Below are 18,484 nucleotides of genomic sequence, written 5' to 3'. Positions count from 1 at the left end.
GGATTCAGAGAACGTTAAGAGAATATTCACCCTCTGTAAAGTGGACCTCGTCCGCGCTGACGCGGGCGTTTGTTTGCAAGTGTGCGAATGATATCGATAGCCCGCCCCGACTCAAAGGTCTAACCCGTGAGAAAAATGACATTCGTCGGCCAGAAGGAAGCGTCCTTCACTCCGATGGGCCGATGGAGCGATTCCGTGGTGAAAAATTCCGAAAGAGCGGCGCGTAAGTGGAGATACATCATGGAAAGAGAAAAAAAAAATTCGAAATGGAAATGAGGATGGAGGTTCTCTCCGCGAAACAGTGAGAAGAATTCACGACGCGGTGTTTCTTACGACAGGTATTTTTCACCGCTTCTCGTTTGCGACTCCTTTTTATGTCCGTTGCGTAAATTATTACTCTTGCGTGTACGTAACTGATTAACTCTTCGTCTCTCTCTTTTTCTCTCTCGATTGTTTGTTATCCGTTGGAGAAAATTTGAATCAATTCGACGCGAAATATTAAAAATACTGTTACTTTAACGAACAAATATTATGTAATAACGTATTTGAAAATATTATTGATCATTTATCGCGCAGAAGGAATATTCGTTTCAAAAATCCTGTCGACAATCTTTTGGAAATTCGAGAAAAAAATTTTTTTCAAATTTTCATTCGTCCCTACCTCGAAATTCATTTAAACTGTTTCTTCTCTCGACGTATAAATATTTTGATCATAAATCGAGAGTATTTTCAAAGAGATTGGAAGAAAGAAAAAATTCTAAAGAATAGAAATTCGTCGTTCAACGAAATATGAATATTAATACAACGATATGCAGAGATATATACAGATATATACAGTAAATTTATTACAACTTTAGCCATCACGAGGGGGGGAGAGTAGGTGTTCATTATTATCCGACACAATCATCGAGGGCAAGGAACACGCAGGATCGATCGTTTCTCGATTTCTCTGCAAGCTTGTTACACTAATTGCGAAATGAAAACCGAGAAGCTCTGTTGAAGAGGGAACGGATCCTCGTCAGGGCTAATAGAAATCTCTGTCGCTTCTTTACCATCTCCCTTCCCTCCACCTCTCCCTGCCGAGGAAACGTATTTATCTTGCTCACCGTTATATTTTCGTCCGAGATCCGACCGATTCTGTCCGACAAGCCACCCAATCATTTTTCCGATCGATTTGCCGATCATTCGTACGAACGGACGCCCATTTCGTGAAATAGTCGGCGAGGGATCTTTCAGGGAGGGAATAAAGGGAAGGAGAGGGGGGGAAAGGCCCGTGTAACGAGCCACTTGTGGGCTCAATGAAAATTCTCCTCCTCTCCATCATCGTGTCAATGATTCTTAAATCTCGCTTTAATTTTAAACGAGAATCAAATGTATGTGTATTTAATATAGAAAGGGATAAAAGATTTTATTTATTTATTCAATTCGATATTTTTCTTTTTTATTATAAATATTCGTCGAATCAATTTTTGATGAAATATCTTGCGATATCGTATGAAGTTCTCAGATAAAATATTATTTATATCTTATTATATTTCTTCGTCTCGTAAACATATCTTATATATATTGATTGATATCAAAGCTTGAATATAAAATTTTATAAATATTTATATTTCGTATATTTATATCACGTGTAATGATCGTGTGATTGATCGATGATCGCGAATTCCTTTAATCATTCGAAATGTTTAAAATTTGAAAAATTGAACATGTTACGATCTGTCTCTTATTTTCCTTTTTCGTCGACAGAATCTCCATTTGCCTCGAACTGAATTCCACGTTCGATCGTCCAAGAAAATTCTCTGAAGTTACGGGAGAGAAGGGGGAGTCTCTCTCTCTCTCTCTCTCCCTCTCTCTTTGCGGGTCGAAATGGTATTGGATCGAATAGCGAGAGTTTGCTCGCGAACTCTGTTTATCCGCTCCTTTTCCCCTCCCTTTCCTCTTTTTCATTAATTAGTCGAGGATAAATACGAGCCGATTGAATGGCCTACTCTCCTTTACGCGAGATCCAGACCCTTCTCCCCCAGCCAAGAAGTGACGGGAAAAGCCCTTCAACCGGTATTTTCTAATCCATCGGAACAACCGCGGACCATTTGCCTAGAAAGTATCCTCGTGAGCTTGATAATACCCGGGCTAAGGGTGAAATTTCTCTCTTTTTTTTTTTAGGTAAAGGCCTATTCTACATCCCCTGTATTCAGCGTTAAACACGCAAAACACACGCTTCAGATTTCTTTGCTTTTCCATAAGAAAAAAGAAATCTTGTCTCGATTTCTTCTCTCGCTTCACAACTGTTGACATGTAAAATTGAATGAAAATAACATCCTTGTTATTCGAAGGTTATACAGTTTTTGTCAGATCTACTTATCCACTTTTCATTGTGATTGTGCGAATAGAATCATCACATTATTCGTCAGAATATTTTTATTATTTAATAGAGTAATCATATTTAATAGAATAACATTCTTCGAAGTTTATACAATTTTTGTCAGATTAAGCGTCTACTTATTCATTTTTCATCATTGTGATTGTGCAAATAGTATCATTACAATTCGTCAGAATATTTTTATTATTTAATAGAGTAATCATATTTAATAGAATAACATTTTTTGTTAATCGAAGATTATACAGCTTTTGTCAGATCTACTTATCTACTTTTCATTGTGATTGTGCAAATAGTATCATTACAATTCGTCAGAATATTTTTATTATTTAATAGAGTAATCATATTTAATAGAATAACATTTTTGTTAATCGAAGATTATACAGCTTTTGTCAGATCAAGTGTCTACTTATCCATTTTTCATTGTGATTGTGTGAATATAACCATTATTTGTCAGAATATTCTTATTATTTAATAGAATAATTATATTTAATAGAATAACATCTTTGTTAATCGAAGATTATACAGTTTTTGTCAGATCAAGTTTTTATCTATTATCCACTTTTCATTGTGATTGTGTGAATAGAATCATTACATTATTCGTCAGAATATTCTTATTATTTATTAGAGTAATTATATTGAATAGAATAACATTTTTGTTATTCGAAGATTATATAGTTTTTGTCAGATCAAGCTTTTGTCTACTTATCCTCTACTAATCATTCTGATTGTGCGAATAGAACCATCACATTATTCGTCAGAATATTCTTATTATTTAATTCTTATTATATAATAATTATAATTCATCGACAAAAGAAGCGGCAATATAGGAAGACAGCAATGTAGAAACTGTATTCTAATTTATAAATTTCTCAGTTCTCTCTCTCTCTCTCTTCTCGCTAACAAAATCATCATAATTAAGTAATTGACAATCGATTTCTCGTTATTCAAACCCGTAACATTCTCGCGTAACGAAACTAATAACAGACAATGGAACAAAAAATCGCAGTAGTCTGATCCTCGCCCATATGGCGGCCCGGAATACGAACAGTGTACACGTTTTACGAGGAAGCGAACAAAGACTTGGTCCTTCCCCCTCGAATAGCAAATCCTCCGCAAAGAGCGAATTATAGGTGGCGAAGGAATTTCAGTGACATAATGTCACTTTGATCCACCGAAGTTGAAGTTCGAGTGAATGGAATGGCGGCGTGGCCGAACGGCGAGGAGGAAGAGAAATGAACTCGCGACAATAACGTACGCAGTGCGTAAAACGCGAGCGGAATACGGCCCTCCCCCTCTATCCCATTCTACCCTCTCGCTTGATCCCCCTATCCAGCGGAACAGAGACGCGGAAAACTTGACGCGGAGGGGTTGATCCGGCCGCGGCCATGTTGCCCGCTGCGGAAATTTCACAGTCGGACCCCTCGCCGATAACAGCTTGCACGACAAGTGAACTAACAAAGGGGAGTAATCTGCGTCGTTACAGCGCCGTGGAAACTCGCCCGCGGAATTTCTGCCACCGGGATCCCTCCGTAAGCCCCGCTTCCTGTTCAAAGTTTTTTCCAGCTTCGCGGGATAAGAACTTGGCGGAACATATATATATATATATATATATGCATGAGAGAAAGGAAAGAGTAAAGTTGCAGAGAGAGCAAAAATTGCGCACAAAGTTACACAAAGCGTTTGTCGTATATTGAATCGTGGAAGAAACGAAGAATTATTCTTCTGCAAAGATCTGTCGTTCAAAATGTTCCGAAACTTTGTATTTTTTCAATCATCCTTAGAAATTAATCTAAAAGTGAGACGAAATTCAATGGAATTTTATTTACTTTAATTCTCTTTTGGTCGAGTTTTAATCAGGACTGGAATATATCGAAGAATATATTTTAACCAATTCTCTTCCATATAAAGCTTCCTCTTTCGAAAGATTGGAAGAGGAGAAAAGATCCATCACCGTCGATTCCTTTGACGGGTGCAGCGAGAGAATCAAGGTCACAGGACGAAAAACCGAGGTGCACGTGGCACGGGACGCATTTCCACGAGGATGTGATCGTGCAGATGGGGCGGTCGGATGCAGGGGTGAGCTCGGGCGGCCATGTCGGTTCCCAATTAAACAAATGCCCGCTGGAAACTCGAGCAACCCCTCGAGCCAGGCTCCCTCCCTCCCCCTCTCTCTCTCCCTCCGCTCGACCGCAGAAGGGGGATCGGCGGAGCGCACGTGTCGAGCAGCATGCGAAATTCGAATCGAGGCTGGTCTGCTGCTGATGTGTGTGGCTTACGTTCGACCTACCTTCCGTCTTTCGATGTGTGCACGCGTTATATACGTATGCATTGCTTATATATGTGTTGCACGCGCGCGAATCGCTGCCACGATCTTTCGACACACGCGTACAATCGCGAGAGTGCGGTTGAAATTTTTGATTAACCGATTTGTATGGGTAAAGAGTTTTGCATTTACGGATCATTTTGTATTTTGCCCGAGGTTTGTAATAAAATTGGCCAATTAGCAAAATTCTTGATTTATGGTAAAAAGTGAAGTTATGAAGCTATGTGAAAATTTTCTTATATATAAATATAAATATTTCTTATATTATAAATTTTCTTTTATAATTGTTTCTTCGTCTCTTGCAGAATCGAGTGTGTTTTCAATCGTGCAAGGTGAATTTAATCTCGCTCAAACAAAGAAGAATGTTGTTTTTTATCTTTAAATTCAATGGGAAGAAGATTAAAGTACGTATCGTTTCTCGTTTGATTTTTATCGAGAAGCTTTGAAAGCTTTTGTGACAAGATGAAAGGAAATATTCGAATTTTTTTTTTTTTTTTCTTCTTTCATCTTCGGAATTTTCATTTAAACATCTCGTTGAGAGATTGGCTTGGTCGGATAGCAGCGATGTTTGCGCAATATCTGTTGGCACAACAAAGATTGCTAATCGATTTGAAAGAATGCGAATAAACGATGGTCTCTCCGCAAACAAATCGTGGCATGGTGGCATTTGGTGAACAGTTGTTTCGCCAAATCCGAGAAAGCGAAACGCAAACATCGATCTATGACGCAGATAACCCTTCTTCTTGCGGCGCATCAAGGCTGGAGTGCGAGAGGAAAACGAGAGATGCGATAAACTTTTACCTTTGACCTTGCACGGTAAAAATTAGATAATTCTTCGAAAATCGTGTCCGAATCCCGATTAAAACTCGATCAAAAGGGAATTAAAATAAACGTTTTTGAATTTCGTACTCTTCTGTCTGGGAAAAATATCGTCGGAAATTTTTTTTCAATTCTCGAATATCTCGAGATTTCAACAAACAAGAATCGCTTCGAAATAAATAATAAATTTGTTATTGGTTACAGCAAATGTTTACAACGCTCGAACGAATATTTAAGATTTTGAGATTCTTTGGAAATCCCCATTATCGAACCTTTATATATATAATTTACATCGTAAATCTTTAGCAATTCCATCTAGAAATCTCATTTTTGATTTTCATCTCGTTCTGCCTCGTTCCAGGGAAAAAGGCGAATATAAATAGAAGGAAAACGAGAGGTTTCAGCACTTTCGACTTGCGAATTACATTACGAATCCAAATATTGGAGCGTCTCTAGCATGCTCGAGGCGAGTCAAACTGTTTGACTTTCCGATTGTTCTTGCGTTCGGTTTCGTGGTGCAAAGTCTGGCTAGTCAGCAGCCGGACAACGACTGCCTCCGCTAATCCAGAAAGCGGCTTAAGCAAACGCGAGGATCCCTTTGGGAATCTGGCGCTGATCAGGAAACCAGTCACCGTTCCAGAAGAAACGCCCATCGAAAATCCCTTATGCGTCGAGTACGTTGTACCATGGAGTTAAAAAAACGTTCGAGATCAAACGACGTTAAACTCGAAACGATATTTTTACGAAAGAAAAATAGATAGAAAAAGAGAATGAGAATAATAAGATTAAGATTGTTATTGAACGCATCGATATAATCTTATTTTTATATTGCGATATTAACGAATGTTGAAAAAATATACGAAAGAGTCAGCACTTTGTTCATTATCTATACTTTTTTTACGAGATACAATGACGACTGCCAACTATGCATCAAATTTTCTTTTCTCTTCATTTTCATCTTTCCATTAATTAATTTATTAATGAAATTAGCTTCCAAAAAATTAGCTTCCAATCCAATGTTCAGTTTAATTCGAATTCTTAGATTTTATGAAATGTATGATATAGTCGTAAAGTTTTGGCTGGTAGTGTGTGTGCGCGTGTCCATTTGCACAGTTATTTATAATGCTAATAGTGAAAGCTAATGGAATTCGAGTGTACTTGGATCTGCGTTCAGTTTCAACAGTCTTTTATGGGAATCCAGACAGATGGCGTAGTCATCTTCGCCAGTAACACCCATCTCTAAGAACAGAGAATCTCGTAATAATGCTTATTTCTTTTTTTTTTTTCTGATTCTAAATCGATCATGATCAAAACTCAGGATATTCTGGATAAAGTAAGATTGATTCAGAGTTGCGCAAGTGCATTGACACATTGATTCACGTGTCTTTGTTCTATCTAAAGTAATTAAAATACATTGATCTTTTTTATTACAACTTTTTCTTAATTTAAAGATATTAGATATTAAAGATGTTTGATTGTAATGATTTCAACGAAGAAAGATAACATTGCAAAGGCGACAACAATTCAAAGATAAAATACTTTCTTATACTGCGCGATTTAAAATTGTACACGCGAATCAGTTTTTTCTTTCCTAAATTGAAACTTTCTGGAGCTTTAATTAAATTTTATGCTTTTTTAAATTTGATGTTATAATTAAGTAACGTTTGAATGGTATTATACAATGATGGATATTATTTTAAGAAACATTAATATTTCTTAGAAACTTCATTTCATTTAAATTTATCACTTTTAATAAAAATCAAGCTAAATTAATCATTTTCAATGATTCGATCTATAAATTGACAAAACAAACAAATTACACGTCAGCAAAAACAAATAATCAAAAAAGAAAAAACTCAAAAAAATTATCATTTAATTATTTTTAATTAATACAAAAATCAATTACACATCAAAATCTCATCGATAAAAGAAAATTTTTACAAATCAAAGAGTTCAAAGATCTATAAAATGTTCATTTTATAGATGATTAAATTTTATCAGCATCCTAATCACAATCATTATCAATTTTTTTTAATTTTGTTATAAACGAGAGCCTATTCAATTTATTAGATTCCAAACAATGCTAATTCAGAATCATCGCTTTAATTATCTTAAATTATTCCATATTGTATATTCTTTTTCTTCTACTTTTAATATTAAGCAACAATAATTAATGATAACGAATAATTCAAGATTAGTTAAGAAAATGATATCATTCAATAATCATTCAATAGTTTAGTGACATGAATGTTTAAAAATTTTCAATGAAAAAGATTCGATTCACAGAGATTTCATTTTCTATCGACATTGATTACTATTCTTTTGAAACCTACCCTCTATCTACGCTCTTATGTTCCTGATATCCTGTTCCTATAATCTACAAAAAAGTTGGACGTCTCGTCTAACAGCAAAATTTCCCTTCATGAGATTATCTTCGATAAGGTTATTCGAGAAGAACAAGCAACAAAGAAATATCGGTCGAGTGTTAAAATTATCGACAATCTAAATTATTACATCTCGTTTAACCGGTGCTATCTAATTATCGTAATTTAGAAGAATTGATCCGTTAATTAAAGTTACGTTTTCGTAGAAAAATATTGTAATCTTATTTAAATAGGACGCGTATGATATTATCATTAATTTAGAAACACATAAATATAACCAATATAAAAAAACAGATCTAAAAGTGTCTATCACTATAAATTATCTAAAGTGCTAGGAAAAACTGACTCTTCTATTAATACAATTATATCAATACGTATTAACACACGCACAACTTCATCAAAGATTTATCTCCGAGCCGAAGGCCATTTCCTCCGCGGGAAATGGAATCTGTGCGTGAACGGATCTATCCCGATCTATCTCGTGACAAAAAAAAAATTTGTTTAGAAAAAAGAGGCAGGAATAGAGGACCGGCATTGTTCGAAATGGGAGGGATGGTGATTGGACGCTGGTTAATATCGGGTCAGTGTGTCAGAACGGGTCGTTCCATGGGGGTAAAATGGTGGCCCTTGGTGGGCGCACAAAGGAGGCGCACGGCTCGCCTCCTCCTTCGATGTGACGTTGCACAGGGGGAGGGAGGGAGGAGAGAAGGGAGAGGGAGAAGGGAGTGAAAAGTGGGGTAAAGAGCGAAGGGTGGCAAGGAAGAAGGGAAACGGCTGCCAAGAGAAGGGTAACTCGAGCATTTCCAATCGAGTTTCCCGCTGTCAGTGGCTGGTGGTGGTCGCCGGGTGACGTGGAACCGGCGCCTCTCCACCCGTTTGCCCACCCATCCCATGAAAACGCTAAATAGACACGCCGGGTGATGGCGAATTCATCGATTAAATTAAATTCTTGATACTTCTACTTGTCGATATGCCAATATCTTTTCATTTAGGATTCAGGCTATTAAAGATTTAAAACTCAAATTTTAAATTTTAAATTGCGTTAAAGAAAATTGGGGATTATAATACTAAAAACGAAACGATAGAAAATCGAATCGAAGAATTAAAATATTGCACGTGTTTCTCAGGATGAAGAGATATTTAAATTTGCTTACTTGAAGATTGGTCGCTTTATTTCAGAGAATTGGCGAGATTGAAGAAATTGAATGATCGTGAAGAGAATTACAAATGGTATTTTCTAAGGTTTCGTCAATTTGCAGAGAAATGAGGTAGAAAGAAAAATAGAGAAGTAAGGTGGAACGAGGTAATAAATTTCATAAAGGGGGCGTTCGACTGCAGAAACGAATTATTATTCGAGAGGAGGGGTTGAACGTTCGAGGGAGGGAAGGAAACGTAGAAAGTCGATGCTGAGTGCTCAATAATAAATAGCATTTTGACTGTCGGATATTCGATTGTCGGGGAGGTCTCGTTGAATAAAACGTGGAAGAAAGAGGGATCCGACGTAGGAGAGACGGAGAGGAAAATTTTTGAACTCGTTGTCGGTCGAGACAACGAAATGGCATTTAAGGTAAAAGCAAACGCCGATACGAGAGAGAGAAAGAGAGAGAAAGATAGAGAGATCCAGGATGCTGGATTGATCGCTGCGCTGACAAAGTGGAGACCCACGACTCTAAAATTTCCCAATCGAATCAGTCTTCGACCACCCTCCTTTTCACCCCTTTCGAGCCACGCTAATTGCACAGCCTCGACAATGCCGCGCGCGATTGATGGATCGATACGAGAAAAATCGAATTGATTCTCTCGTCGAAATCGAGATAGCGAAAAGGGAACGCTTATCACAATTCTTTTTCCGATTGTTTCTTTTCTCCTTTTTATTCGTTCGTATTATTTATATTTGACTTTATAGATAATTACAATTGTACATATGTAAATTGACTATATAATTGGTATAATTTAAGAAGATTGAAAACTTGTATTTTGTATATAGCAAAACCTGAATTTCTTCGTTTTCTTTTATTCTTCTAATGTTAATGATGCGATAACAGTGGAATAAGAAATCTTGTATATTCGTATTCGACTATTCGTCTATGGAAATCATGTAAATATTACAGATAAGGATATAATAATAATAACGGATACCATGTTATTTTGGAAAATATTATTTCATACGATTGTATTAAATATTATTCTTCGATCGTAAATATTTGTCCGTCGGATTGCGTAATTTTAAGAAAAACGACCGTTTTCAGATAGCGTAACGATTTTTAACGAGTCTACAATCTAGACGGGGAGGTCGTGATCTCTGCCACAAAGGCGAGATTTCTTGAAATTCGATTAATCGTGTTTCGTTCGATGCTGTTAAAAAGTAACGAATAATAGAGATACCTAGATAAATGTTAAATAATTTACTCGACGGCTAAACACAGTACGATTTTTATTTCGATTATTTTATTCGATTTGTAATATAAATAATGTTGTGCAATGTTATGAATATATATATATATTTCAAATATTCACCATCATCGTGATTTGGATTAAAACGCACATTCGCGATAAAAACAATAAAAATATTTCTTCGAATCGAATAATCGTAATCACGAAATTTTTGAATAAGATATTACTCATTGGAAAGAAATGATTACTCTAATCTTGAATGTTTCACAATTATTTGATAATTAATTTCTCGATAACAATTATTTGACATAAATTGGTAAAAACAAGAAAAATGATGTTAGAGTTTTAGTTTCATCGGTTATTTTGAGAAATGTCGGTTAATATTCCATATCATATTATCAGTTAATCATCCTTTTATGTTAATATAACGATAACCTCAAGTAAACAATTCACGAGTTATTTTTTTTAACTGGTAAAGATAAATAAACGAAAATAAGTATTTTAAAATTTGAAATTAACTTTCTATTTACAATTTTTATTTATTTACATTGTTGTTACAATTTGCAATCGTTATTCGATGAATAAAAAACATTATCTATCGATTGCAAGAATTAGACAAATCCAATCCATTTATTGACAATATTTAATTCAATCTCAAGTTTTTTTAATTTATAAGAAATCTATTAGATTTCAAAGAAATCTATTTATAAATTTGACACTTAACCTTATACTTCAAGGTTTTTACATTTCCAATTATTGATTATGATTCTTCATTCCTTAAATTCTTTGTAAAAACAATCGAATAACTATTGATCACGTGAGTAATACACTCGTGTCACACGTAAAATATTCCATTAAATGTTGCACGTGTAAATATGTATTTTAAGTGGATATCATTAGCGCGATACGAAACGGACAAGTGGAAACGATAAAATAATAATAAATAAAAGGAACAATTTTCACAAGGCCGAATAAATGGAATATAAAGGCCGGCCGTTTTTCACAAATTTCAAAAAAGTAGTTACTTTTATTATTTTTCCGCTCGAGAAACTGTGATAGAATATCCTGCTTCAAAAATGTCCCGTGCCATACTCTTTGTCCTCCTTGTCGTTGCTTATATCTGTAGTAAGTACTTGTTTAAAATCCAACGGAATATTCTCCATCTTTCAGACTTATCATCCGTTTCCCATCAATTTCTATTCTTTTTATTGTCGTTCGTTTATTGCTCAATCGCAAACTTTGTGTTGTCCCGATGCATTTAGTAAGCAACGTGAACGCTTGTGGACAAAACGAACAATTTAAAGAATGCGGAGGTTGCGACCAAAGATGTGGAGTCGAAAGAATCGAATGTCTCGAGGTTGGTCTCTCGCTATCTGTACACGTGCCGTGAAAAACCCGATCTCGTTCGATTTTTATTGTATAAATACGATTTGATCGTTTGTCAGGTGTGTCAACCCGGCTGCGCTTGTATCAAAGGATTCATAAGGAATGCCGCAAACAAATGTGTCTTACCTAAACATTGTTAACATCCCTTGTTGCGAATCGATTGAAACAAATGTTATTCTTCAAAATATAAGAATATAAGATATATAAGATATTCTTCAAATATAGGAGTGTTCGAAAAAAAATAAAATGTAATGATTAAACACGTGTAAATTTATTTTTATTTATTTCTTTTCTTTTTTTTTTTTTTTTTTACATTCGTAATATTTTACACGATTTGTGAGGCAAGGATAATACGTAAATTTGCATATATAATCCTTTCCAAAGATTTTTACGCATACTCGCGACTTATTTTCGAAAGATATTAACCCGTGTTTGCGTTTATCGTGTGTTAAACGATGTATCGAGTACACGATAATGTAACGCGTTTCTTTCGATTCGTATGTACTTCGATGAATAACAAATGAATTAAGAAAACGAATAAAAGTTTTGAAACGATAGTTTATTATTTATTGTTTATATATATATATATATACATGTTTGTTTTGAATTAAAAGAAGATAACACTGCAAAGCAAACAAGAAAACAAAGAAACAAAAAAAGCGAAAGAAAACGAAAGAAAGCGAATTCCAATTAAACGGGGAATTTTAACAATTTTCTGGAAGGACACATGCCCCTTCGCCATTTCTCAAGAATCCTTCCTGACACTGACAACCGATACGACATTGCTAAAAGAAATAAGATGTATCGTTAAAATCACAATTATATAATTCCAAGGAAAATTAGGAATTTTTTTTTTTTACAAAGAGATATAGAAGAAAAAAAAAAAATGCGGTATTTTACAAACCATGGTACAAATACGCGTTTTTGGCTGGGCACATGTGGGTGCGCACGCCGATCCACACGTATTGAACACCTCGTTTGGTCCACACTCCTCGCCAAATGAACCTTCAAAAACGCAAAGTCATCACGTTATTTATTTATCACAATATATCCCCCTACACTTATTATTATTGATCATCTTTTTCACGAGTAAGAATTCTTCTTAACGAGTTACGACGAAGATTTTACTTTCCCATTTACTTTCCTCGGACAAAAAAATTAAATTGCTCTAAAGAATTCGAATATACTTAGAGAATAAAAGTTATCCTTGAAAGTATTTTTGTACAAGTTGACATTGACGGTTGATTATCCGAGAGATTATTGTCAATGCTACATTCGATATGCAATATTCATTTTTAAACGTTAACTCGTTGAAATTATTTGATAAATTCATTGTATCCAAAAACACATCCAATTCTGTATTTTTATCGATAAGCGTATAATATATAAGTTATACGCTATGAAGAACATTCAACAAAAAAAAAAAAAGAAAACTTTCAGAAAATTTGCAAAAATTTTCACTCTCAACCCGATAACAAAAACGCTACTTACTGGAGAAAATCGCCATAGCGGCGAGCAAAATGAAGATGATTCGAGACATATTTGATTCGAGACTTTTTCGAACGATCAACGACTGAAACTACTAAACGTATCGAACTTCTCAGCTTTATATAGTGACCTTACGCCACGCTTGCACCAAGACGAATTTTACTCCAACAACCGAATCGATCATCTTTTCTCTTTCCCGTCTGTGGCGAGAAATCTAAAAATATCTAAAATAAATAAACCCCCAAAAAAACGTCAAAATAAATCGAAGAACGATTCACGAAGATTCGTTCGATAGAAAGTAACTCGTCTATCCTCGATTCGATCGATCCCTGTCGTTCGAACGAAAATTCGCTCGATGTGAACGCCCCTTTACGAAACCTCGACCTCAGCTTCTTCCTCTCGTTGATCTACTACGTTTATCCTTTCCTACGTATCTCCGTTTGTTATTACGTCATTCTCCATTTCTTGACTAACCCGACTAGACGATGAAATATCGTACGTAATGTTTTCATTTGCTCGACGATATTTGCGAACGATCGATAAGTTATCTTTGTATCTCCTCTTCTCGTTCGAAACTGTTTTGCATCTTGTTTCGATTCGATTATTTAATAATTATTTATTACGTGGAAATTTTAATTATGAAAATATTATTTACGTTTATCTTGAGAAAGTATTGTTATATCGTTTCAAAGGGAAATACCGGTGATCGATCATCGAATTATAGGCTATGATTGTTACGATAATATATATCTTCTTTATGTTACGATTTTATTTTCGTTTAAACCAGTTTTCTTCACGATCGTTTTTTTTTTTTAGAAAAAATTATATGGAATAGAATCAAAGAGAATAGAGTAAACGTTTGCTCGATAGCTTCGACAAATATTGGTCGTACAATAATTCGTTGAAATATATCAAAGAACAAAAGAAGAAAAATTAATCATATTTGTACTTTATGAAAAAGGTAATTTATTATCACTATAATTATCATTAATCAATTAATCGATCATATGTATTTCGAATTCTATTTGAAAATTTTTCTAAAAATTAAATTAACGCAAAATAACGATCATAATTCATCTAATAACAATTGTCCATATTTGCGAAACATAAACACACCTTTCGTTATCAAAGGCCCAACCTCTATGTTCTATCGTCGATCCTTTTTCTTCTGTAAACCAAATTTATAGCGCTTTTAATGCTTTGAATTACGTAATGCGGATTAAATTAGTCGGACGATATAAAGAATCAATAATTTTTTAAGCGATATTCTTATTGTGAATTTGTTGTTGTATAGGAACAACTTGTTATTAATCTGCGATTACATTGGATCAAATTGTTCGATGATTTTGAAAAACAATTTTAAATTAAATTATTCGTGATACGATACCAGAAACAAGAAGAATCGACTTTGTCAAAAAAGAGGAATTTGTTGAAAGAGAAGGAAAAAATGTATCATCGATCCTCGAGTTTCTCAAACCGGTCAACGTATTCACGATTGTATGTTCTTTTGCAGCGTTGATTGATTAATTTCGTCGAACAATGCGTATAGAAAGATACGGCACCTATTACGTTTTTTCTTGTAAAATTATGCAATAAATACGATTCAAATGAAATCGTTATTCAATATATATACGTTGAAATTTCGTTTCGTGAAATTGTTTCCAATAACCTCAATAATCCTTCGTTTGAATAATAATAGTAAGTATGATGTAGACATTGTTTATTTTCAATATTCAACAATATTGAATATTGAACTTTCTTCGACATTGCTTGTTCGGTCGGCGACAATATTATAATAATTCGATTAGATTATTTTGATTATTTTCTTAATAATTTGTTTAAAAGAAGAAATTGTTTAATCTAAATAATGATATGTTAATGAGAATAAAATAAGAAAATAAATGATAAAAATAAAATAATAATCTTAATATTATCAAGATCAATTATCAATATTAAATTCTAATATAATTTAAATTCCGATTCGATTCGAAACGATTTCAATCATATATGTGTATATTTTAAAATATATATTATGTACTTAATGTATGATATCATATCTTATATATTTTTTCCCAAATCAAGAAAGATAAAATCTGATGAAATAATATAAAAGCAAGAGCGGAAGATTAAAATTCAAGTTGTATTATTATTATTATTATACTAATTGAAGTATATATATATTACTATATATTTTAAAACTATTTTTACTATTATGACTCGAATAATAACAATTTTCGTTTTGTTAGCAGCCATTGCGTATTCTAGTAAGTAATATAACGTCTTTCATTTAAAAAAATATTTGATCTCTTTTTTTTATTTACTTTCTTTTCATTGAAAAAAAACATAAGAATTTTAAATAATTTTATTATACAACTTTAACTTTTAAGTAAAATTAGAAAATTACAACAATTAATAACTGTAATTGTATTATTATTAGTGAAGTGGACAGTTTTTCCAGATTTTTAAAATATCGTTTCATTTTTAACGATAGTATCTCGTTTCACGACAATTTAAATAATATTTGATTTTCTCTCCGATCGACAGACGCATATCCTGATGGCAGCCCGGAAAATGAAGACGTGAAGTGCGATGTCAATGAAGAATTTACGAGTTGTGGTTCAGAATGTGTGGATACTTGTGAGAAACCGGCATCGCCTATTTGTAATCTCGTTAGTTTTGAATTAAATTTAAATTATGATTTTAACATTTTTTAGATTCGTCATATGGGCTAATAATTAACGTATGTATCAATTTTTTTTTGTTACAGAAATGCGTTATTGGCTGCCAATGCAAACCAGGTTTCGTAAGAAACAGAGAAAGCAAGTGCGTTTTGACTCGTGATTGTTGAATTCATAAAGTGAAAAACTAAATATCGACAAATTATATATATTTATATATAATTTTATATATATATATAATTTATCAAATAATTTATTGTGTAATTATATAATTGTAATTTATTATATATTGTATATAGTTATACCTAGTTTTAATTTAATAAATTTTGTTTTATAGAAATATATATTAGTTTTTATTATAAAAATATACTAAGAAAAAATGCTTAAAAAAAAACTGACATAAATTTTCGTAATATTTATCTATTTTTAACGAATTCTTCGAATATAAACGCATAAAAATAAAAATAGAGAATATATAATTGTATATAATTAATTTTAAAAAAAATTACAATTTATTAACAATATTTTGTTAATTCAAATTTAATTTTTTGTATCAAATAATTTATTTAGAACGATTTAGAACGAGAAATTGAGAAAATTGTTAAAATTTCTTCGCAAATATTAACGATCACGCTATGTAAATATATAAGAGCGCGCAGTGTTGATACGCGCCAGTTTCCATCGAACCGTCGACGAGCGAACATCGAGCGCAAATTTATATACATTATATACGCTATATTATCAATTGTTTTCTTTTATATTATTTCTGAATTATTTATCAGATTAAATTTAACTTAATAATTAATAAATTTATTACTATTATTATTTATTATTAATATTATATTATATTGTACAGATGAATATAAAATAGTATCCAATATCTTATAAAAAAAAAACTTTTTCAAAAATACGATAATAAATATGCTGTTATAAATATTGAAGAAAATTTTTATAAATCTTATCTCAAATCCGATTAAGATTGTTTTCGCGACATTACGAAATTAAATATTGATCTTTAAAACGATCGATCATTTTATTTTTCGCCTCCTCCATATTTCCAATTAATTATCAAAATTTATGAAACACGCGCAATTGAATTATCAATCTTACAATTTAAAATGAATCATTGACTTACCGTTTCATTTGTACACTTTCGATCAATAAGATAAATCTATTCTCGAACAAAAAGAAAAAAACAGTCGCGAGATTTAAACGACATGTATATGTATATATGTATAAATAAAATTAAATAAAGAGAGCTATAATCGAGAAATGTTATTTTTTTCAGGAAGGAAACTTTCAAGTTTTCACTAAAAATAATTAAACGAATTAAATAAAGTGCGATATCGTCGAGGCTGTCAAAAATCTCATCAAGATAACAAGATTATATTCGAAAGCGAAACGGCTAGTTTAACTAATCGTTTGACGGAAACGAGACAAGAAACGATGTAACAAGCAAGTCCGTTCGGATCCAGTCGCATTTATCAAAGGGGGGAGGAGGTTAACGTTGCGTACATCGGATGGCGATTCAGTATCGAACAGAGGTTATCTATTTGCCGTGTGCAAAGGGTAAACAGAACAGTGTTTAATCGAAATCGCGTTGAATCTGTCCGCAAATGTGACTTTTCTCGCGTAACTAACGCCTCCGGCAAACAAGCACATCGATCGAACAAGCCTCGATTACCGATTCCCCAAGAAACACGTCGGTCCAATTAAAACTTACCATTACTCCCTATGGAACAAGGGATTCCGTCTCGAAAAAATCGATCGTTACAACTTTTTAACAATCCTTGAAAATCATGGAACACGTGGATAATAAATAATCGTGGTGTATTCGAAAAATCTCATCCCGTTATTTCTTTTTTTTCAAATTATACAAATAAACTCTGCAACGTGTAAAAAGAATGCTTTTCCCTTTCGAAATTAACGAGATCGAATCCCGATTTTTCGCAAGAAAAGAATTATAGAGAAACGAAATTCAAAACGGCAGGTTTGTGAAACAATATGAGTATTTTATTAACACGTAATATATATATATATAAAGTAACAAGTATTCTTCTTTGGCCTAATATCCATATACCGTAGAGAAGAAGAAAATTGTTGAATTTTTTCCAATGAAAATCGATTCCAGACTTGTACGATCGATTTCATCAACAACGGTTGTCGAAAAGTCTTTTCGGATCCCTTTGAGAGAAGCGAATGGTCGATGAGGATGGGGGAGGAGAGTGAATCGACGGGAAGCTAAATTCGTGGCATATTTCGATGGAAACCGAGTTTCCTTCCGGCTGGTTGATTCAATATGTTCCATCCGCGTAAAACGGAGCCCAGACGGAGCTATGGACAATACACTTTTCCCGAACGAATCCCGTGCTCTCGTGAACGCGAATAGAATATCTTCGTATATCGATTCGTATCCTCTGAATGGAACAGATATCAAAGGCAAAATTTTCTTTTCCTTGTTTTCGATAGACGCTCGATATCGGGATTAAGGTCGGACGATTATCGTCCCTTTTCCGTCTCTTCTTCTCCGATGATATTAAGGAAGATGCTGCGCGATATTGGAGGGGACGCCCGATGCGTTTTTCCTTTCCAAGATACGTTTTATTCGATTCCTCGCGAGAATCGATGA

The 18,484-nt window shown here is 33.6% G+C and overlaps 3 protein-coding genes and 2 long non-coding RNA genes across 5 annotated transcripts in view; 3 read left to right on the top strand and 2 right to left on the bottom strand.

Annotated features, from left to right (window-relative positions):
• LOC102653594 overlaps positions 1-18,484 on the bottom strand; it is a 114,431-nt gene that overhangs the window by 58,882 nt on the left and 37,065 nt on the right. The window lies entirely within an intron of this gene.
• On the top strand, positions 4,004-7,110 carry LOC107965565. The gene is made up of 3 exons (XR_001705642.2): positions 4,004-4,862; positions 5,012-5,522; positions 5,887-7,110. It is a non-coding gene; the product is annotated as an uncharacterized LOC107965565 (long non-coding RNA).
• Positions 11,270-11,931, top strand: LOC113218518 (chymotrypsin inhibitor-like). The gene is made up of 3 exons (XM_006563358.3): positions 11,270-11,428; positions 11,566-11,660; positions 11,749-11,931. The coding sequence occupies exons 1-3, from the start codon at positions 11,380-11,382 to the stop codon at positions 11,827-11,829; spliced, it is 225 nt and encodes a 74-aa protein (XP_006563421.1). The 5' UTR covers positions 11,270-11,379; the 3' UTR covers positions 11,830-11,931.
• Positions 12,230-13,567, bottom strand: LOC725380 (chymotrypsin inhibitor). Its single transcript, XM_006563359.3, has 3 exons — positions 13,181-13,567; positions 12,594-12,694; positions 12,230-12,474 (listed from the first exon to the last, which is right to left on the bottom strand). Exons 1-3 carry the CDS (start codon positions 13,227-13,229, stop codon positions 12,394-12,396), a joined length of 231 nt encoding a protein of 76 aa, XP_006563422.1. The 5' UTR covers positions 13,230-13,567; the 3' UTR covers positions 12,230-12,393.
• Positions 15,311-16,066, top strand: LOC725202 (chymotrypsin inhibitor). The gene is made up of 3 exons (XM_001121077.5): positions 15,311-15,441; positions 15,722-15,846; positions 15,945-16,066. Exons 1-3 carry the CDS (start codon positions 15,390-15,392, stop codon positions 16,023-16,025), a joined length of 258 nt encoding a protein of 85 aa, XP_001121077.2. The 5' UTR covers positions 15,311-15,389; the 3' UTR covers positions 16,026-16,066.

Source organism: Apis mellifera, linkage group LG15, assembly GCF_003254395.2.
Source record: "Apis mellifera strain DH4 linkage group LG15, Amel_HAv3.1, whole genome shotgun sequence".
NCBI lineage: Eukaryota > Metazoa > Arthropoda > Insecta > Hymenoptera > Apidae > Apis > Apis mellifera.
Note: the sequence above shows the minus strand (reverse complement) of the source record. Positions and strands in the feature narration are given on the sequence as shown.

Excerpts from the sequence above, each read along its gene's own strand:
- LOC725202 (XM_001121077.5), top strand. The coding sequence starts at position 15,390 with ATGACTCGAATAATAACAATTTTCGTTTTGTTAGCAGCCATTGCGTAT. Across the intron at positions 15,442-15,721 it reads AGCAGCCATTGCGTATTCTA|ACGCATATCCTGATGGCAGC; the intron begins GTAAGTAATATA and ends TCCGATCGACAG. Across the intron at positions 15,847-15,944 it reads CATCGCCTATTTGTAATCTC|AAATGCGTTATTGGCTGCCA; the intron begins GTTAGTTTTGAA and ends TTTTTGTTACAG.
- LOC725380 (XM_006563359.3), bottom strand. The coding sequence starts at position 13,229 with ATGTCTCGAATCATCTTCATTTTGCTCGCCGCTATGGCGATTTTCTCC. Across the intron at positions 12,695-13,180 it reads CGCTATGGCGATTTTCTCCA|GTTCATTTGGCGAGGAGTGT; the intron begins GTAAGTAGCGTT and ends GCGTTTTTGAAG. Across the intron at positions 12,475-12,593 it reads AAACGCGTATTTGTACCATG|CAATGTCGTATCGGTTGTCA; the intron begins GTTTGTAAAATA and ends TATTTCTTTTAG.
- LOC113218518 (XM_006563358.3), top strand. The coding sequence starts at position 11,380 with ATGTCCCGTGCCATACTCTTTGTCCTCCTTGTCGTTGCTTATATCTGT. Across the intron at positions 11,429-11,565 it reads TGTCGTTGCTTATATCTGTA|TAAGCAACGTGAACGCTTGT; the intron begins GTAAGTACTTGT and ends CGATGCATTTAG. Across the intron at positions 11,661-11,748 it reads AAAGAATCGAATGTCTCGAG|GTGTGTCAACCCGGCTGCGC; the intron begins GTTGGTCTCTCG and ends ATCGTTTGTCAG.